Source organism: Polypterus senegalus, chromosome 2, assembly GCF_016835505.1.
Source record: "Polypterus senegalus isolate Bchr_013 chromosome 2, ASM1683550v1, whole genome shotgun sequence".
Classification (NCBI taxonomy): domain Eukaryota; kingdom Metazoa; phylum Chordata; class Cladistia; order Polypteriformes; family Polypteridae; genus Polypterus; species Polypterus senegalus.
In genome coordinates this window covers 122,256,789-122,279,722 of record NC_053155.1, presented here as the reverse complement: position 1 = coordinate 122,279,722, position 22,934 = coordinate 122,256,789, and the positions used below count along the sequence as shown (strand labels likewise).

The 22,934-nt window shown below is 39.8% G+C and overlaps 1 protein-coding gene across 1 annotated transcript in view; it reads right to left on the bottom strand.

Moving 5' to 3' along the window:
• Positions 1 to 22,934, bottom strand: part of bace2 (beta-secretase 2) — a 106,944-nt gene that overhangs the window by 74,327 nt on the left and 9,683 nt on the right. The window contains exon 2 of the mRNA XM_039744499.1: positions 5,848 to 5,936. Coding sequence (XP_039600433.1) covers positions 5,848 to 5,936 — 89 coding nt within the window. The remainder of the gene's footprint in view (positions 1 to 5,847; positions 5,937 to 22,934) is intronic.

Here is a 22,934-nt window from a genome sequence, read left to right as displayed (position 1 = left end):
TATATAGAGCGGGATATATATATATATATACATATATATATACCCGTATCGCAGCGGAGAAGTAGTGTGTTAAAAAGGTAGAAAAGAAAAGGGAACATTTTAAAAATAACGTAACATGACTGTCAATATACAGTATTTGTTTTGTGAGTGTTACTGAGTGTTGCTGTCATCAAGGATTTGATTATCATTATTTCTTTCAATCAGGTTAGTATTTGTAGGATGTGTTGTGTTCAAGTTACATTCCGTGTTTGTCAATCGTTGTAAAGATGACAGGTTTCATTCATCGATTCGTTTCTTACTGCATCAATAAACAGCTCGTCTTCTTCTTTATCTGAGACCTGACACACTGCATGCACGGGTTTTTTACACTGTCTTCCTTTAGCGGGACATTGACTTTTTCCACCGTGTGCTTTGTTTCCACAGTAGCTGCATTTATGAATATGCTTATCAGGCGCTTCATATTTTTGCTGCCTTTTCAATTGTGTAATTCGGTTTTGTTCAGCTCTTTGGAACTGTTGCTTTTATCTGTGCACTGCGTCAGTTCACGTGAGCCACTCGGTGTACTTGCATCGAAGGTTCCCAGCTGTGCTGGTGCCATCTCGTGCTATGTCCATAGCTTTATTTAATGTTATCTTAGTCCTGGCACTTAAAACTTTCTCTCGCAGTTTAAGCTGAGTTTGTGTCAAACACCACCCTGACCATCTCATCTTCCTCTCCATAAGCACCGTCCTTCACCCGTGAATATTTACCCGTGGCAGTTTGCTATTGGATTGCCGCTGACGGACGGCCTTATATGGGCAGGCACTAAATTACAAACGCCAGCGCAGCCTGTCTATGAACTTAATTTAAAGTGTAGGTTTACATCATGCTTTGTTTCGAAGTAGCAGAACTCATGAATATGGTTGTATATGTCACTCGCTCGCTTTTAATTGTTTCGCTGCCTTCTCAATTATATAATGCATGTTTTCTTGAGCGCTTTTTTGAGGTCTTCCTGGTTTTCTATGTACTGCGTGATTACGTGGGAGGCGTGATGATGTCACACGAAACTCCGCCCCCACGGCATTGAAGCTCATCTCCATTACAGTAAATGGAGAAAAACTGCTTCCAGTTATGACCATTACGCGTAGAATTTTGATATAAAACCTGCCCAACTTTTGTAAGGAAGCTGTAAGGAATGAACCTGCCAAATTTCAGCCTTCCACCCACACGGGAAGTTGGAGAATTAGTGATGAGTCAGTGAGTGAGTCAGTGAGTGAGTGAGTGAGTGAGGGCTTTGCCTTTTATTAGTATAGATACACACACATATACTCCTGTAGCCACAATAAATGCCTTAATTTTATAGACAAACCAGGGATGAACAACTTCCTTTCTACTGCAGCCACAGCCGCGACACACATAAAAAACATCAATAATAACTCATAAACGTGCAATATCATTTTGGAAAATCGCAACATTTTACTCACCAAAAATGTGGATTATTTGTGAACAAAATCCATCGTCCTCTCTTTTCTCAAAAACAGTTCAATTACTCTGTCGTACGGATTATCGGAGTGCTTCAGTTCCATCAAAACCTCACTTTCTATCCCCATCGAAGCTAATGGTGAAAGGCGAACCCGCCCTATGGTATTCTTAGCATAAGTTTGAATTTGCTTTAGGGCTGAAAATGTCCGCTCGACAGAAGCAGTGTACACGGGAATGCTCACCACCAAATATACCAATGTGAACAGCCGCCCCATGCTCTCATTCAGATTTTTCTGATGAAGGAAGTCAAGGAGATCAGTGGGAGATTTTCCTGCAAAATCATCCATAGCATACATTACAGTCAGTTCCGAGACAGATCCAAAAGCGCTTCGTGGCTGTTGTGTTAAAATGTAGAAGGCTGCATGCGTGAAATTTTTCTTGTATTCCCGAAAGTTTTGGGGCTCGAGGAGCGTGACAAAAATCAGGTTTTCATGGTCTTGAAATCTGGTCTGTGTCTGACAAATAATATTGTCCAGAATCCTGCCGTGGAGTTGTCCGTAGTGCATGCGACAATCTTTCGCTCGGAGCTTTTATGGTGCGTTCAATGGCGTCGTAGACTTCCTCATATCGGCTTCTATCCAATCAATGGGTCTGAATATGGTAACGTTGCCGTACGCCTGCTAAAAGGCCCTACTGACACCAACTCAAAATCTGACTGGTTGAAGTCTGTCCTTTCTCCTTGCTTTGCTGTTCTCTACTGTTTTATTGTTCTGTTTATTATGATTGTTATAGTTATTGTGAAGCTATTTTAGACTTAGTTTACTGTTCAAGTACCCATTTCCTTTATTTAATTTGCGGGTTCTCCACTATTTTTTTGTTCCTTTATTAGGATTATAGTTATTTATGGATTCCCTTCTTTGGCTGACTGCCTGCCCATATAAGGCGCTCCGCTGTTTTTTTGTGAAGCAGCATTTACACAGCTTCTCCACTGTTTTATAAACAAACGCCATATAAGGCTGTCGTTTTTCCTTGCTTCGCCAACTAAGCAGCCTTTTTATTTAATCCACAGGTTCTCCGCTGTTTTATTGTTGGGAGCTCTTCCTTCTTTTCTACGTACTGCGGTCACAGTCAGTTCACGTGATTACATGGGAGGCGAGATGATGTCACACGCAGCTCTGCCCCCAAACCCCTACCAACCCCCACCCGCCCCCGCCATCGGGCTAACGTCAATTACAGTAAATGGAGTAAAATAGGTTCCAATTATGACCATTACGCATAGAATTTCGAAATGAAACCTGCCCAACTTTTGTAAGTAAGTTTTAAGGAATGAGCCTGACAAATTTCAGCCTTCTACCTACACGGGAAGTTGGAGAATTAGTGATGAATGAGTGAGTGAGTGCTTTGCCTTTTATTAGTATATAGATTACAAATTTATGGAGAAGCAGAGACCTTATCTTCATTCTCAAGGAAGGAGCTGACCTTAACAGGGATGTTTGTTTATCAGTGTGTGCTTAGGGCAGGGCAGTATATTGATTTAATATTTAGGATAATTGCAATGGAAAAACCAACATCTTGATATTTAGCACTTTTGCCCGACTTTTTTTTCACAACTTCTTAACATTAAAATCTGCAAAATCTCTACAGTGGTGTGAAAAACTATTTGCCCCCTTCCTGATTTCTTATTCTTTTGCATGTTCGTCACACAAAATGTTTCTGATCATCAAACACATTTAACCATTAGTCAAATATAACACAAGTAAACACAAAATGCAGTTTTTAAATGATGGTTTTTATTATTTAGGGAGAAAAAAAAATCCAAACCTACATGGCCCTGCATGAAAAAGTAATTGCCCCCTTGTTAAAAAATAACCTAACTGTGGTGTATCACACCTGAGTTCAATTTCTGTAGCCACCCCCAGGCCTGATTACTGCCACATCTGTTTCAATCAAGAAATCACTTAAATAGGAGCTGCCTGGCACAGAGAAGTAGACCAAAAGCACCTCAAAAGATAGACATCATGCCAAGATCCAAAGAAATTCAGGAACAAATGAGAACAGAAATAATTGAGATCTATCAGTCTGGTAAAGGTTATAAAGCCATTTCTAAAGCTTTGGGACTCCAGCGAACCACAGTGAAAGCCATTATCCACAAATGGCAAAAACATGGAACAGTGGTGAACCTTCCCAGGAGTGGCCGGCCGACCAAAATTACCCCAAGAGCGCGAGAGCGACTCATCCGAGAGGTCACAAAGACCCCAGGACAACGTCTAAAGAACTGCAGGCCTCACTTGCCTCAATTAAGGTCAGTGTTCACGACTCCACCATAAGAAAGAGACTGGGCAAAAACGGCCTGCATGGCAGATTTCCAAGACACAAACCACTGTTAAGCAAAAGAACATTAGGGCTCGTCTCAATTTTGCTAAGAAACATCTCAATGATTGCCAAGACTTTTGGGAAAATACCTTGTGGACTGATGAGACAAAAGTTGAACTTTTTGGAAGGCAAATGTCCGTTACATCTGGCGTAAAAGGAACACAGCATTTCAGAAAAAGAACATCATACCAACAGTAAAATATGGTGGTGGAAGTGTGATGGTCTGGGTTTGTTTTGCTGCTTCAGGACCTAGAAGGCTTGCTGTGATAGATGGAACCATGAATTCTACTGTCTACCAAAAAATCCTGAAGGAGAATATCCGGCCATCTGTTCGTCAACTCAAGCTGAAGCGATCTTGGGTGCTGCAACAGGACAATGACCCAAAAAACACCAGCAAATCAACCTCTGAATGGCTGAAGAAAAACAAAATGAAGACTTTGGAGTGGCCTAGTCCAAGTCCTGACCTGAATCCAATTGAGATGCTATGGCATGACCTTAAAAAGCGGTTCATGCTAGAAAACCCTCAAATAAAGCTGAATTACAACAATTCTGCAAAGATGAGTGGGCCAAAATTCCTCCAGAGCTGTAAAGACTCATTGCAAGTTATCGCAAACGCTTGATTGCAGTTATTGCTGCTAAGGGTGGCCCAACCAGTTATTAGGTTCACGGGGCAATTACTTTTTCACACAGGGCCATGTAGGTTTGATATTTTTTTTCTCCCTAAATAATAAAAACCATCATTTAAAAACTGCATTTTGTGTTTACTTGTGTTATATTTGACTAATGGTTAAATGTGTTTGATGATCAGAAACATTTTGTGTGACAAACATGCAAAAGAATAAGAAATCAGGAAGGGGGCAAATAGTTTTTCACACCACTGTATGTTGTGTTTAAGCATAACTATGTCAACTCCACCCATGTTGCCTAGCATTAGCGAGTATGAGGAAAAAGTGGAGCAAGGAACAGAAAAGAACCACTTATAATCAGGGCTGTGGAGTCGGAGTCGAGGAGTCTGAGTCGGAGACAATTTTGGGTACCTGGAGTTGGAGTCGGCAAAAAGTTAACCGACTCCGACTCCTACTAAATTTAAATGGGAATTAAAAAAGTAAGTTGAAATGTCCCAATTCACAAACAGTCATAATGAACTACTTCTCTGCTCTAAGAATAAAGCCCAATGCATGCAGTGCATAATGTTACCACAAAACAAACATGTCAAGTAACCATGAAGCATGCTTTTCATTGACTGTATGCGTCACTATATGGGATGTAATGCACAGGTAAGGTGTGGCACCGCTTTCCATTGTGTCGTGTTTCACTGTTACAGGGAACTGTGAACCATATCCTAAAGCCCCCTATACATTTACAGATGCACTGCCGATGTTTCGGCCATTCAAAGAGTCATCACGCGTCAAACGCCTGAAAAATCATCTGATGTGTTCTCAGCTCCATCGGCTCCCCTTCGCTATGCGCTAGTGAAGGGGGCCGAAGGAGCCGAGAACACAGATCTCCCTACCTTTCTCCAGCAGAGGCTCGTTCTGCTGATCAGCTGGCTGGTGAGTGACACTGGCCAGTAGATCTGTGGTGAAATGACATGTATGTTGCCTTCCTTTCCTTCAAAGGATGTAGAAAATACATTAGCATGGTATATACATACAGAGGAGTCGGAAGATTTAGAAACTAGGGAGTCGGAGTATTTATCTACCGACTCCACAGCCTTGCTTATATTATTAGTTGTGTTGAACTATTTAAAAATTGTTCCTGCTTGATTTGTTTACTGCAAACACTGAAAGTTTGTAAATTTTGCCAATAAATCTAATTTGAAACGGCAGTTGAATAATTTTCAGTGGAACTGTACCCCACTGTCAACTGTGACATTCTGCCAACTGCATTAACATGCTTGTATTTTTTTTTATTCAAAAGCAATGTATAATCTTAAAACATTGGAAACAGCAAAACATCACCACTCTTTCAAACTCTCCCAGTCCCCGCACACAGAGTATAACTGATACTTACAGTTTTGAATTGTAGTAGTTGGTAATATCAGGGTTAGGAGCACCAGCGACAGCAAAGTTACTACTCCCAGTGTCAACTAATATATTCAGCTGTGGGGACAAAAAAATAGAAAAATTAACCTGCTGAAATATGACTAACTGGCAGTTACGAGCAAAGTCTCCAACAGTAAATGTCTTTGAATAAAAATTTTTTTAACCTCTTCGTTAACTGCACTCATGAAAATAGTATCAATTCACAGATTGTACTTTTACAAAAAAAAGTACAGTAAACCCTTCAGTTAATCCGTTCCAGACTCTACCGCGATAAATGAATTTCCGTGAAGCAGGATTCTTTATTTATAAATCTAATATTTTCGCAGTTAGAGCATAGAATCCCTGTTTACAACCTTCTAAATACGTTTTTTTTACATTATTAGAGCCCTCTAGACATGAAATAACACCCTTTAGTCAAAAGTTTAAACTGTGCTCCATGACAAGACAGAGATGGCAGTTCTTTCTCACAATTAGAATGCAAACATATCTTCCTCTTCAAAGAAGTGCGCGTCAGGAGCAGAGAATGTCAGAGAGAGAGAGAGTGCAAAATAAACAATCAAAAATCAATAGGGCTGTTGGGCTTTTAAGTGGAAGAACCGCAATAAAGTGGCCGCAAGAATGGGATCAATGTGAAGGTAGTCTTTCAGCATGTTTTAGAGGAGCATCCGTATCTTCTAAGCAAACAGCCTCTTTGCAAACTGCCCCTCTGCTCACACCCCCTCCGTCAGGAGCAGAGAATGTCATAGAGAGTGAGAGAGGCAGAGAAAAGCAAACAATCAAAAATCAATACGTGCAGCTAGAGCTTTTAAGTGTGCGAAGCACCGGGAAGCATATCGTATATCATTGAGGAGTTTTATTTAATACGTAATACGTGCTCTGATTGGGTAGCTTCTCAGCCATCCGCCAATAGCGTCCCTTGTATGAAATCAACTGGGCAAACAAACTGAGGAAGCATGTACCATACATTAAAAGACCCATTGTCCGCAGAAATCCGCGAACCAGCAAAAAATCTGTGATATATATTTAGATATGCTTACATTTAAAATCCGCAATGGAGTGAAACCGCGAAAGTCGAAGCGCGATATAGGGAGGGATCACTGTATACCAAAATATAGTAAATGCATTTCAGTTCTGTACCTGGATAAAATTTCAAATGGTAATCCATTATCACATACTTCATATGATGTGAATAAAACAATGCATAGAGGTATTATTAAATACACTTAATGCGAAGAGATAAGTTCCCCTCAGGGATTAATACAGTGTTCCAATTTCCAAATTCCAAAATAATTCTATCGTTATTAATTATACTCAGTACATAGGTTAAGAACAATATCAAAAAAACACACCTGGTAAAAACCTAATCATGACAGTATAAGGTAGGATTATTGGTTATGACTACCATCGCTAATCACATGCAATGCTTTTCTTCGTGTGTATTGTTTTTCTGAACCTTGCTTATTACAGGACACCATCTGATAATAGAGGCATTGCTCATCTGAACTACACATGGAATGTAATGAGACAGTACCATCAATGATACAGCTTTTTTTTTTCTGAAATACTGCATGAATGTAGTCAATACTGTAGTTTAAATATAATGCGCATTGCAAAGTAACTGCAAATTTTGTTTTTAAATTTAAACACACAGAGAGCTAAACAATACATTTTTCTAGCATATAATAAGGAGAGGGAGCAATTATTTGTAGTGGTAGATAAAATTCTGCATTGTCTACACTATACTGAGACAAATACCGGGCTTCAAAATTAACCCCATTGTAATGTTGATGCTAAGTACAGAGTAATGGGGATTGTGGAAGAGAGGTGAAAAACAGAGTGCAGGCAGGGTGGAATGGGTGGAGAAGAGTGTCAGGAGTGATTTGTGACAGATGGGTATCAGCAAAAGTAAAATGGAAGGTCTACAGGATGGTAGTAAGACCAGCTATGTTGCATGGGTTGGAGACGGTGGCCCTGACCAAAAAGCAGGAGACAGAGCTGGAGGTGGCAGAGTTAAAGATACTAAGATTTGCACTGAGTGTGACGAAGATGGATAGGATTAGAAATGAGTACATTAGAGGGTCAGCTCAAGTTGGACAGTTGGGAGGCAAAGTCAGAGAGGTGAGATTGTGTTGGTTTGGACATGTGCAGAGGAGAGATGCCGAGTATATTGGAAGAAGGACGTTAAAGATAGAGCTGCCAGGAAAGAGGAAGGCCTAAGAGAAAGTTTATGGATGTGGTGAAAGAGGACATGCAGGTGATGGGTGTAACAGAACAAGATGCAGAGGACAGAAAGATATGGAAGATGATCCGCTGTGACAACCCCTAGCGGGAGCAGCCAAAAGAATAAGAAAAAAAAAGTAACGTTGATGCTAAAGATTGAAGGATTCTATTGTATTTTTCTTTTTCCGCAGCACACAAGTATGCAACAGCAAAATCTGGCAAATAGCAACTATATTTTTTGGAAAAGCTTATTCTTGTTATCTTTCTTAATGTTAATATGGGACTGATTCTGCATTTTCTTCTATTGAACAACTGCATTTAATAAACAACAATCTCATATGAAATTGAGGGCCGCTTTAAAATAGCTGATAAAAGATTTAGACAAAACAAAATATCACAGATGAATAAAAGTTTAGGAAAAGTATTTTTAAGATTTCGAGAAATTACTAGTAGTGAATAGAACGGGTTGCCTGGTGGTGTAAAACCCACTGCAACCCTGCTCAGTATTAAAAGGGCTTAAAAATGGAATGGTATACTGTAATAGTCTGGGTAGTCATTACATAAAAAAGTTAAAGGAAAAAAAGAAAAAATATGTATACAAACAATATGGAAAATAAGAATCACTTTACCCAGAAAGTACAGCACTTTTTGACTTCCTTAACACAAAAACACTGCCTGCCCATAAGCTGTTTAGTATGCTTCATACCTCCCACCCCTATCCAATTACATCTACAATACTGGCCTATATTGCTGGTACATAGGGACTTCATTTTTTTTTACCCTCAATAAGAATCAATAGTAATCCAAATTAGTCTAGTTAGTGTAATTTAGTGCACTGTGGTTATGTGTATTACTCCACTATAACTGCAACAATTTTTTTTGCTAATGCCATAATTGAGATCTGTTGAATCTTTGTCTGCAATAACATATCAATGTCAATGCAAGACATACTTTTCTGATGCTCCTTCTTAGCTTCCTGTAATTTAAGGTCAGTAGCCCACCATAATGTTCATTACTATGCTCTGTGTAAAGCCAGTTATAAATATTTAGTCTTACCTATACATATTCAATAATTTATCTCCCCAATTATGAAAGAAAGTAGCGAGCATGTTGAAACAAATCTATGCATGTTCTGACATGTTTCAAGATTACTCATGCAAAGGTGTGGCTCAGCGCGAGTCTGACATTCCAGGAGACTGGATGCCAGGAGAGTCCTTGTGTGAATCAAGCAAGAAAATGCTAGATTCGGAGCAATGTTCAGTGATACATTTCTCACAAAACAAGGGAAAAAGCCAAAGGAGATCAATGAACACAAGACTGCACTTTGTGGGGAGTCTGCTCCATCATACTACAAAGTAAAATTTTTGAGTAAGCAGTTTAAGTAAGGTAGAGAGTCCATTGAAGATGACCATCACACTGGATGGCCTGAGGAAAGCAACTTCCACAAAAGTCGAGGATTTAATTATGTCAGACAGACAAATGAAGGTGTCCCAAATAGTTGAAGAAATGGGTACCTTGGCAGGGACAGTTTGGAAAATGATTCAAGAAAAGTTGGGCATAAGAAAGGTCAGTGCAAGATGGGTTCCAAGAATGCTAATGCCATGTCAGAAGGCCACAAGAACCCAGTGCCTTCAGGAGAACTTCGAGATGCTCCCTGAAGAGTGAATTTTTTTCATCTTTTGGTGAATGGAGATGAGACTTGGGTCTGTCATGGAGATCCCGAGTCCAAGATGAAGGGAATGCAGTGGAAACACAAGTCAGCACCCCCACCCCCAAAATAGTTCAAGCCAGAAAAATCTAAAGGCAAAGTCATGGCAACTGTCTACTGGGACACTGAAGGACTTTTCCTTCTGGAGTTCATTCCACACAAGACAACCATTATTGGGGAGAGTTATGCCAACACAATGATTGGTTTTCAGGAATCAATGAAGGAGAAAAGACAAGGAAAACTCACAGCAGGCAGGCTGATTCTTTACGACAATGTGCCAGTTCACATGTCACGTCAATCACACATTGCCATCCAAGCCAAGAATGTAGGTTTCAGCAGCTGAACCATCCACCCTACAGTCCTGACATGGCTCCCTCAGATTATTTCCTGTTAAGAGTTTTGAAGAAATCTCTCTGTGGACAGCGGTTTTCAAGGCGTCAAGGCAGCTGTGACATTCTGGACTGAAGGTCAAACATAAGATTTTTTTTTTTTCCCCCCAAAGGGGTTAAAGTCATTGCAGGAAAAGTGTATGGAGCTATCAGGGGACTATATTGAAAAATAAAACACATTTTTTGGAAACTCTATCCTACTGAGGAAAATACATTTTTGAACACCCCTCATTTACACACGCACACTGTAACGGTGGAACCGAGTATTTTGGAAGGGTACATGAAACATAATGTAGACTCTCAGTGCAAGACATAAAAGATTTAGATTGCTTTCTTTTTAAATTTGCATAAAACCAAATAGATTTTTGCATATTTTGTTAAATTCTATTTCCACTTGCTAATTTACATTACACATTCCATGTATAAATTAAATATTACCAGTATATGAGATGTGTAATATGTGTGTGCACCAAAATTCATTTTACAGTAGGCTGTTACACAGTTTGTTTCTGTTGTGTGCCCAATCCTTGTATAATTTTCAGCACCAGAACTGGATTAAGTAAGCTTAATAATGGATATTTTTTGTACTCAATATAAATGTCAAATTACCTTGGACACGTAATAAATGTACTACTCAATACTAAACTAAAATATTATATTAAATATTTTAAACCACACATCAAATATATGTCAAATTTTAAGAAAAGCAGTTTTCAGTGATATTCACAGTATATACAGTAAGGGTTAGACATTGCACCATTGTAAAAATACAGAATGGGAAAAAAAAAAAAAACACAAATTTTCCTATCCTATGTACATAAAAAGCATTAGAGTGGTGTACACTGTTCAAAACTGATGTATAAAATGAAAGAAAATGAAATGGATATGTTTTAAAATCTTGGTTGCAGCTGTAATAGTCAGAAAAAGATAGCCCACACGCAATGTCTGAAATACTGTATTGTGTTTAGATGGCAACAGATTAACGGACTACGCCAACAGCAATAAGACATGAGAGGTATTATGTGTCACAAGAACATATTGCATGCAAAATCTAAGTCACAAGCCAGTTTAAGGTCACCATCCTCCATTTCCAAAAACTGCATAATGTGTAAATGTTAGTTATTTTTGCTTAAAACCAAAGACTGTTGCTAAGGGGGCAGGGTGTGTGTTTTTGGCAAGATAAACATTCAAGATCAGTATAATGCTACTAGTGAAAATGAATTAAAGTTAAAATAAAATAATCTATAATGTGATTGGGGTCAGAAACAGAAGTTGAAAATATGAAAAATAATCAAAATTAAAAATATCTATGCCAATACAGTGGTGTGAAAAAGTATTTGCCCCCTTCCTGATTTCTTATTCTTTTGCATGTTTGTCACACAAAATGTTTCTGATCATCAAACACATTTAACCATTAGTCAAATATAACACAAGTAAACACAAAATGCAGTTTTTAAATGATGGTTTTTATTATTTAGGGAGAAAAAAAAAATCCAAACCTACATGGCCCTGTGTGAAAAAGTAATTACCCCGTGAACCTAATAACTGGTTGGGCCAATTCAGTTCAATTTCCGTAGCCACCACCAGGCCTGATTACTGCCACATCTGTTTCAATCAAGAAATCACTTAAATAGGGGCTGCCTGACACTGAGAAGTAGACCAAAAGCACCTCAAAAGCTAGACATCATGCCAAGATCCAAAGAAATTCAGGAACAAATGAGAACAGAAGTAATTGAGATCTATCAGTCTGGTAAAGGTTATAAAGCCATTTCTAAAGCTTTGGGACTCCAGCGAACCACAGTGAGAGCCATTATCCACAAACGGCAAAAACATGGAACAGTGGTGAACCTTCCCAGGAGTGGCCGGCCGACCAAAATTACCCCAAGAGCGCAGAGACGACTCATCCGAGAGGTCACAAAAGACCCCAGGACAATGTCTAAAGAACTGCAGGCCTCACTTGCCTCAATTAAGGTCAGTGTTCACGACTCCACCATAAGAAAGAGACTGGGCAAAAACGGCCTGCATGGCAGATTTCCAAGACGCAAACCACTGTTAAGCAAAAGAACATTGGGGCTCGTCTCAATTTTGCTAAGAAACATCTCAATGATTGCCAAGACTTTTGGGAAAATACCTTGTGGACTGATGAGACAAAAGTTGAACTTTTGGAAGGCAAATGTCCGTTACATCTGGCGTAAAAGGAACACAGCATTTCAGAAAAGAACATCATACCAACAGTAAAATATGGTGGTGGTAGTGTGATGGTCTGGGGTTGTTTTGCTGCTTCAGAACCTGGAAGGCTTGCTGTGATAGATGGAACCATGAATTCTACTGTCTACCAAAAAATCCTGAAGGAGAATGTCCGGCCATCTTTTCGTCAACTCAAGCTGAAGCGATCTTGGGTGCTGCAACAGGACAATGACCCAAAAAACACCAGCAAATCCACCTCTGAATGGCAGAAGAAAAACAAAATGAAGACTTTGTAGTGGCCTAGTCAAAGTCCTGACCTGAATCCAATTGAGATGCTATGGCATAACCTTAAAAAGGCGGTTCATGCTAGAAAACCCTCAAATAAAGCTGAATTACAACAATTCTGCAAAGATGAGTGGGCCAAAATTCCTCCAGAGCGCTGTAAAAGACTCATTGCAAGTTATCACAAACGCTTGATTGCAGTTATTGCTGCTAAGGGTGGCCCAACCAGTTATTAGGTTCAGGGGGCAATTACTTTTTCACACAGGGCCATGTAGGTTTGGATTTTTTCTCCTAAATAATAAAAACCATCATTTAAAAACTGCATTTTGTGTTTACTTGTGTTATATTTAACTAATGGTTAAATGTGTTTGATGATCAGAAACATTTTGTGTGACAAACATGCAAAACAATAAGAAATCAGGACGGGGGCAAATAGTTTTTCACACCACTGTATAATATATACAAAATGGCTGAGTGAGACAATTATAGTATACACAGGCCTGTTTTTGGTTTGAGATGAAGGAAAAGATAGTGGAGATAAGAGCAACAAAGAGTATGGCACATTAACCTACCAAAAAAAATATATATTTTTATCTGATGTTTTCACTTCTGAGAAATTGATAATGCTAAAGAATCACTACATGGTCTATCTAAATATATGGGACACAGGTTAAAATTTCTAAAGGTAAATTTTGCACAGTCTTTAAGGAGTCTTTACTCGAATACTGGACTGTTGATGCATAGAATAAATAAAATGTGGGCTTAGTGCAACACATGGATACCTGGAAATCTTGACAATATTTTGTACACATTAAGTAAATAGGAAAAAAGGAGACTGAAAGGTGTTTTTTTTGTCAAAGTTGTTCTTGCATTGTAAAACATGTTGCATTATCAACCTCACTTTTTTCTCCTTTTCCCTCTCATTTCCAATTAAATCCTTTATATGTAGTAGGCATGATTGTTCCCGTTATTAAAAAAAGCATTGTCAAGTTAGATTCTCGCAACATGTTAGCAATTCGCTGTGCATTTAGAATGTGCATGACAGGAGTCAAGAACCGCAGCACACATCCTAAAGTTTCCATATAATTAAGACCTATAAATAATTCTTGATATCATTCAAATCTAATCTATTGTAACTTTGAAAGATTACAAAGTATTATCAAATGTTTACAGGATTTTATGTGAAACATGTGACAATCAACAGATATAACAAACAGATTAGTGCATAATGCCAAAAAAATGTTCTTTAACAGTTAAAACATTTCAACGTATTAGTGTGAGTAGCAAAACGTCAGCTTATAAATCATATTATAAAACAAATAGACATTAAGCCTGTTACAATAACGGGCGCTAGAACAGCAGTGCATAAACATTAGTAGGAACAGCCTATATTAAATGGCAAGGGACCTTGTATGTGGCTGTAATATGCGTCACTGTATTGTGTGCCTTTAATTTTCTCTCTCAGTAATACTGGTTTGTATTTCCGTAAAATGCCTGTAATTTTGTCAGACAGTAATACAGTGGAACCTCGGTGGAACCGAAGTAATTTCCCCCATAGGATTGTATGTAAATACAATTAATCCGTTCCAGACCGTATGAACTGTATGTAAATATATATATTTTAAGATTTTAAGCACAAATATAGTTAATTATACCATTGAACGCACTGCGTAATAGTAAACTAAATGTAAAAACATGAATAACACTAAGAAAACCTTGAACAACAGAGAAAACTAACACTGCAAGAGTTTGCGCTATAGCCTTACGACCTGCTCGCGTGCGTGCGTGTCTGTCTGTCTCTCGGGCGGGCCTGCGTGTCTGTCTGTCTGTCTGTCTCTTGCACGCACGCACCTGTGTGAGTCTCTCTCTCTCTCTACACACATAGGGAATGCACAGGAAGAGACTGAACACGTGCCGTGTGGCCCTGCGCAACTTCACCAGAAGACGCACACACACGGACACCTGGGCGCACACAGGGGTTTTATTAAAGAGGATGATTAATGGGAGATTTTAATAGCTAGCTAAAATTTTACAAAATAAGTCTGGCAGTTTAATGTACCATAAAGAAACATTTTTGCACAAAATATGCACGTTCACTTTTGAAATGGTAAAGAAAAAAAACAACTATCCAAAGTTTTCAAATATCCTTCTTGTTTTACTTGTTGTCAAACCATTGCCAACCAAACAATCTTATGGGGGGGCGAGGGGGCTATTCTCATAATATAAAGTAAAAGTTTCTACATTTCCTTGATTTGTACCAAAATTAAATTCTTTAACACTAGAATTACCAGAGCCTACGAAAAAACTCGTAATTCCGTCCCACCTTAAACTGCTTCTTAAATCCCTTCACACCTCTCCGCCAGCGTCCTTTGTTCTCTAAATGTGCTGATAAAGAGAAGCTAGGAGCAGCCGGCTATTCCATCCCCCCACCAATTTAGAACGTGCGTGAACTTCTCTCAGCTCATGCCTTGATTGAGTATCTGGGAGTGAAGTGGAGTTTTAGAGTGGAAATAATAGATCGTTTTTTGGAACACACGCATTTCATGTCTGTTCCGTTTCTACAGTAATCTGTGTCAACACATTGTTAAAACAGAAACGTTTTTTATATTCTAGTAGTAGATGACAAAATGTAGGCATAAACTATATAATGTATGAAGCCTGAAGTCCAAATAGCAAAGAAACATTTTCACAAGAATAACACAATTGCACTTTTATTCAAACATATAACTGCAGAAACAAAAAGCCGCCTTAACATGCGACATTGACACCAGTTTACTGTAACTGATTCCGTGGTTCAATAGACTCAGCACCCGCTTGGGAATCAAGGGGTCACGGGTTCGATCCTGCGCCCCTCCGTTTTGAGAAGTAAACTGCTCTTAGTCTTACTGTTTTAGAATAAAAACATACATTTGATTTCAGTCTGTAACAGCCGGTGCAATTTATGATCCTTGTAAAGGTTAGCTTTTTTTTTATTCACTTTTCATTCTCTCAGTCGCGTTCAGAATCAATCCATACAACCCCATCTGACACGGCTGTTTTCACTAAAGACGCGCTATAGCTCTGCAGTGTACCACGATGCATACTAACGCCAAATCCCCACCGGGTTCTGACACACAAACGCTGGCGAAGCTGCCTTCTTCGTATCTCACCGTCACTTGCTTTTCTTTTTATTCAGTTTTATTGAGTGTTCCTGCCAGTCCCGCATGTTGCTGTATGCTTTTCTTTTGTACTCCAGGACATGCAGAGGAAAGAATGGTAAAGACCAGTAACTTCGGCGCTATATGCAATCATCAGACACTCCCCATCTGCCCGTGTCGTTCAAACACAGGAACATATATTGGTGTAAAAGTATAACAAAAGTGCACTTTTATTCAAGTGCACTTTTTCCATCGCCTTTTCCTGTAAGAAGCAATGTACACACTTCTCTCTATGCTGTGGTTTCTATTACACACCTGAAAGAAAGAGACAATATATGTGAAAATATAATCGCACTAATGCAATATTATTTGAAAACGAACAGCGTCAGATCGGGTGTGAATTTATGCAGGAACTGGAAATTCTCTGATGCGGACCCTTCCCCAGGGAAGAAAGTACAGTGTCAGGTGCTAGTGTAATAGAAACCATAGCACAGAGAGGTGTGTACACGCAACAAGTACACGTGTCGTAAATGTAGGAAGGACGGTCCTTGGGTGTGTGGAACTGTTAATATTTGAATGTGATGATTTTATATAGCACGGAATGAAAATCTGCACTTCTTAGCATTGCACCATGCAAGCTGTCTATCAATCGCCTACTGTAACTTGCTTTCTTTTTCTTCGGTTATACAGGTAGTTTTGAATAAAAGTGCACTTGTTTTGTTTGCGAAATGAAGTGTCTGCGCACTTTTCGTGGCATTACACGTGTATTTTTGAGCATGCCCGTTTGAGCAGTATAAAAGTATTGAAAAGTATAACAAAACAACGGGCAGATGGGGAGTGTCTGATGATTGCATATAGCGCCAACTTACTGCTCTTTACTATTCTCTCCTCTGCGTGCCCTGGAGTACAAAAGAAACAGAATACAGGCGCTATAGCTCTGCGTTGTACCACGATGCATACTAACGCCCCCACCGGTTCTGACACACAGGCGCTGGCGAAGCTGCCTTCTTCACTATCTCACCGTCACTTGATTTTCTTTTTATTCAGTTTTATTGAGTGTTCCTGCCAGTCCCCGCATGTTGCTGTATGCTGGATATGTTCATATGTATTGTCTCTTTCTTTCAGGTGTGTAATAGAAACCACAGCATAGAGAGAAGTGTGTACATTGCTTACATTCTTACAGGAAAAGGCGATGGAAAAAGTGCACTTGAATAAAAGTGCACTTTTGTTATACTTTTACACCAATATATGTTCCTGTGTTTGAACGACACGGGCAGATGGGGAGTGTCTGATGATTGCATATAGCCGAAGTTACTGGTCTTTACCATTCTTTCCTCTGCATGTCCTGGAGTACAAAAGAAAAAGCATACAGCAACATGCGGGGACTGGCAGGAACACTCAATAAAACTGAATAAAAATAAAAGCAAGTGACGGTGAGATACGAAGAAGGCAGCTTCACCAGCGTTTGTGTGTCAGAACCGGGTGGGGGGATTTGGCGTTAGTATGCATCGTGGTACACTGCAGAGCTATAGCGTGTCTTTAGTGAAAACAGCCGTGTCAGATGGGGTTGTATGGATTGATTCTGAACGCGACTGAGAGAATGAAAAGTGAATAAAAAAAAAAAAGCTAACCTTTACAAGGATCATAAATTGCACCGGCTGTTACAGACTGAAATCAAATGTATGTTTATATTCTAAAACAGTAAGAATAAGAGCAGTTTACTTCTCAAAATGGAGGGGCGCAGGATCGAACCCGTGACCCCTTGATTCCCAAGCGGGGCTGAGTCTATTGAACCACGGAATCAGTTACAGTAAACTGGTGTCAATGTCGCATGTTAAGGCGGCTTTTTGTTTCTGCAGTTATATGTTTGAATAAAAGTGCAATTGTGTTATTCTTGTGAAAATGTTTCTTTGCTATTTGGACTTCAGGCTTCATACATTATATAGTTTATGCCTACATTTTGTCATCTACTACTAGAATATAAAAAAACGTTTCTGTTTTAACAATGTGTTGACACAGATTACTGTAGAAACGGAACAGATATGAAATGCGTGTGTTCCAAAAAACGATCTATTATTTCCACTCTAAAACTCCACTTCACTCCCAGATACTCAATCAAGGCATGAGCTGGGAGAAGTTCACGCACGTTCTAAATTGGTGGGGGGATGGAATAGCCGGCTGCTCCTAGCTTCTCTTTATCAGCACATTTAGAGAACAAAGGACGCTGGCGGAGAGGTGTGAAGGGATTTAAGAAGCAGTTTAAGGTGGGACGGAATTACGAGTTTTTTCGTAGGCTCTGGTAATTCTAGTGTTAAGGGTATGGGTTCTTTTTGTGACTTTACTTGGGTAGTCAGAAACAGAACAAGGGCTGCCTTGGAGTTGCTGGGTGCCGGAGCCTACCTAGCATTACACAGTCACATCCAAACTCTTAAACACAAGAGATAATTAGAGTTACAAATGAAATTACAAATGAATCCAACATGTATATAGTGAATGAAGAAAGTAAAACAACCCAAAAAAAACTGTGAGAATTTGCATACTCCACTGAGACAGTCAGCAGACTAGATGTTGAACCCATCTCTTTGGGCTGAAAGGCCTCAGTGCTAAACAATGTGTCACCCCTTTATGTTATATACAGCAATACTAACTTTTTAACTATTAACACATTGCAACAAATTTAAAAATGTGTTTTCATGTACAGTGCTTTAAATAGGTTTTCCTTGTTGCAGCCCCAAGAGTTCTCTCATTGATAACTACAAGTTGAAATTTGATTTAAATCTTTCTCAAACTAAGCACCTAACTGCTTTCACTTTACCAATATATACAGTCAGTAATCCAAGCTAATCAGGCCTCATTTTGCTCACAGCGGTACTTGGCAGTCAAGTGCTAAGATGATGCTGCATCTGTTACTTGTTTGTACCAATTAGCAGATGTGAACTGCTACACTGACACCCTGTCTTCTTCAATGGGTTAACAGATGTGGCAATTAGCAGCTCATTGAAACACTGGCACATTTAGCAAAAGGAATTATAATTACATCACATATCTCACTGCTTTTGGTTTTCCTATGTAGCAATGACGAGTCAAATGTGTTACTACACAAAGCTGTGTTTTCAAACAGGCATAATCTGGTGGGGGTGTTAATGTTTGATGACTACTTTCAACAGCAATGCTACTCATATTAAAATGTGAGAACTGTCAAAGAGCAAATCACAGCTTTGCTTCAACTATTTCCAAATTAAGAAATTAGTAATGTTATGCAACTACAGTGGGTATCATCTCTAGTTAGAATAATGAATGCTACAGAATATGTGAATGTGTGCATTTTAAAAAAAAAAAAAAAAAAAAAAAAATCACACTTCCCATGCATGTGTGGTGTTATGGGTCCACAGCTCGTGGAGAAAAGGCCATTGATTTTAAATAAATAATCACCGCACCCGAGGCGGCTTCGTGAGGGCGTTGTTATAGCGAGCAGCGGGGCAGTCGTCGATGTGGGCGTTTCTCACGTGTGCACAGGTGAGGAACTGCCCACATTCGTGATTGCTCCGTGGCTAATGCTGCAGCTGTGATGGCCCCTCACGTTTTAAAAGAAGCGCCAAGTCGGTTGGGGAGAAAGAGGAGAATCGATTGAGAGAAAGGAAAGGAGAGGACGGAGGTTACAGGGAGCGTGGAAGCAAGCGGTGCAGGAGAGAGACGGACGCGAGGCGTGTGGTGGCGCGATCGGCGCTTGGGCAGCTGCGAGGAAGCTGGGTGTTAGGCCGACACCCAGGTGTTTGTGTAGATGTCGCTCCCGCTGAGCGATCTGGTAGCGGGAGTGACAAGGTGAAAGCGACGGGCGCAGAGAGGCCATGGAAAGGCAGCGAAGTCGGGAGACTTGGTGATGGAATCCCCAACGTGGGCGACCTGGCCGTTGAGGGTAATCAAGTCTCGGGGACTGGGATGAGTGCCATACCGAAGCCAGGGATCGGGAGGTCTCCAGTCTCGAGCGTGTGATGTAGGAGGGCAGCTGCAGAGGCGTCTTGCCTGCTGCTAAGCCCGTGCACGGGATAAGCAGGTGAGACGCATACAGAAAATAGGCACCGGATTGTGTTAGTGTTTTAAGATTGATTCCATAAGAAGATTTAACCTCCGATTTTAAGGATTGTTTTTTCTATTGAGTTTTAACCCCCATGTGTTCTTTTAATGGATTATTTATTTTATTGAAGATCTGCACTATTTATTGGAACACTGTTTTTGATTTGATGGACAATTATAAATAAAAGCACTTTTGCACTTTTTACCTTCCCCTTGCTCAGATGCTTAATTTGCCTCCATTGACTAGCTCACTCGGCAACATTATCGACGGTGTTGGGTTCATGTGCTTCCAATATCAAAGGGAGTGTGGAGCCTGAACCCACATCGTCACAGCATGTCAGACACTTCTTAACAACAGTGTGTTCTTGCTCGACAACACAGTTATTGTTTTGCAAAGTCACAGTTTCTACATCTTTAGCTGTGGAGCAGAAGGATGAGCAGCTGCTTCAAGAGACTTGCACAGAGATCCCTGCTGCTTAAATAAATGACAATTGCTCCTTAGAGGTGAAAAAAGGACAAGGATCGTATGTACTGGTAAAAACTTAAACACTGTTACAAGTGACAAACGTTTTAAGAACAAAATACTAAACCACAGCACTGTAAAATCATGATATGCTTTTGGTGCAATAAAGGCTCCCTGGGAATACATAATCCAGTAATAAGATTGTGTTTGATGTATGGGTAATAATATCATCTAAAACACTGCAATAATGTTAAGCACTCCTTTACAAAAGGACTCCTATAAAAGTATAGGTTATAGAAAAAGTACTTCAATAAAAAGTAAATACAGATGTGCTTTGTTGGGAGGAGGGAATGGTAGCTGTTTATCGTGATAAAAATGCCTGATAATATTAAAACGAATTAAAACAAAATCAGAACATAGAATTTTCTATCTAAACACATTACTATTATTCTTAAGAACAGTCAATGGAGGACAAATTGGTTATACTTAAACACACCAACCTGCTTGTCAAGTGCCAAGCCTGTTAAAGCAGATGAACAGGCCTGACAAGGAAACTACTAAAACAAAATTCTCTTTCTTAGTTTTAAACATTATGTATGCAGTCCAAAAATGTAGAAATGATGACACATTAAAACTGTATTCGGCGAGCAGTCTTGCTACTGTGACATACAGTACAATGTTTTTTCAGGACAAAAAGCTCACTGTGAGGTACTTTTCCATCTTTACTATTGATATTGTAACAAAAAGGCGCTATATAGGCGCCTGACCCGACACAGAAAGACACAGAGGCACGTCTAAAACCAACAAGACTTTTTTTTTTTTCCTTCCACCCGTGGGCACACGTCTTCCCTGTGACCCACAGGCAATACACAGTCCCAAGCAGCAATCACAACAGCACTAAACACTCTTCTCCTTTACCACCACTCCTCCACAAGCGTAGTCCTCTTCCTCCCGACCCTGGCTCCTTGAGTGGTGGTGACTGGCCCTTTTTATAACCCACCCGGAAGTGTTCCAGGTACTTGACCACCTGGACCTAATTGCACCTCCGGGTGGGGCTGAAGATTCATCCAGCCAGGCTGCTGAGTCCATGCAGCTCCCCCTAGCCGGCCATCCGAGCCCCCAACCAGGCTGTGAAGGACTCCATCTCCCATGGAGCCCTACGGGTGGTTGGGGAATCACCGTCAGCCAGGGAGGCTGCAACCAAGCGTCCCGGGGGAGGTACTGGACTACCCATGGTCTCCCCTGGAACATAAGCAGCAGGGGCGTCCCTGCCGGGCATAGGACCAGCTGTCCTTCACAATATAAAAATGGCAATATGTAACAATTATTTTGATTTGGCTAAAAAGAGACAATAGTGGTTTAAGTAGTCACCTACAAGGATATGACCTGAGCAACATACTGTACATAGTCTAACAAATGTGAAAAGATTCAGTTCATCAAGCACATTTACTTAGCTAATAGCTAAGATGTCCCAGTATCTCATCTTGATACTTTTAAAAAGTTAAGGTATCTGCTTTAACTACAAGACTCAGCAGTCTGTTGTCTTTGTACTAAAATTAAATTCTTACTTGGAACTCTCCCACAGACTAGACACAGTTCTACAATGCCCACAACAGATCACAATATATACACAAAATTGTATCGGTCAGCATGACAGGCTTTTGAATTGCCTTATGACCTGTGCATAAAAACGGTAACAAAATCTGGTGATAAGAATGCTAAAGACTACCCAGAATAGAGAAAAAGAAAAGTAACAAAGCAGGATGGTTGGCGTCATTAATATTACCATTCACCTTTCCAATGAAATTTCTGTGTTACATAAAATAATTTTCTTTCTCTTCAAGACATATTGTAACAGTTATATTCTGAGTCACCTTCAACACCTTTCGTTCTGCTCTTTGGTTTCAAGTTGAGGTGGTATCACAGAAGATGCAACTCTGATAGTGGGCAAGGACTCGACTCTGCATCTGAATATGTTGGTTAGCTGCTATGTCTTTTTTACAGCATAGCAACCTGGGGCTGCATTTATAAATGGTGCGCATGCACAAAAATGTTGTGTATGCCCATTTACACTCTCACGTTGAGATGTATAAAAACAGAACTTGGCATAAAGCTATGCACATTTTCACGGCAGCTTCAGACCATGACCACATGTACGCACATTTCTGCTTGTTTTTGTAAATGGGCGGCACCTAGCATCAAAGCAGTCCTACCGTTTCTGTGTGGTTTCCTTTTCTTTCTTAAATTTGTACCCATGACATGGGCTTTATCAAATATGCAGAAATTAACTGCATATCATTTACAAAACTAAGGCATTTGATTGTAATCATTCTGTAAAAATAAAATGGTGTATGGAGTTGCCAAACTATTCCAACTACCATAACTAGCATTGTTAGAAGACATCGCAAATGGAAGAATTAGAAGATACTGCGTATTTAGAAATCATACCAATTTCTTGTCCCATGATAATGACTGGCTGCTAAGTCGATTTCGATTTATAAATGCTCTCCTCTTGGAGCCAAGTGCTGAACTGTGGCCGGATTTACAAAGGCAGACTCAGAGGAATTGTGCTCTGCCTGTTCCTCTGCAAGATCT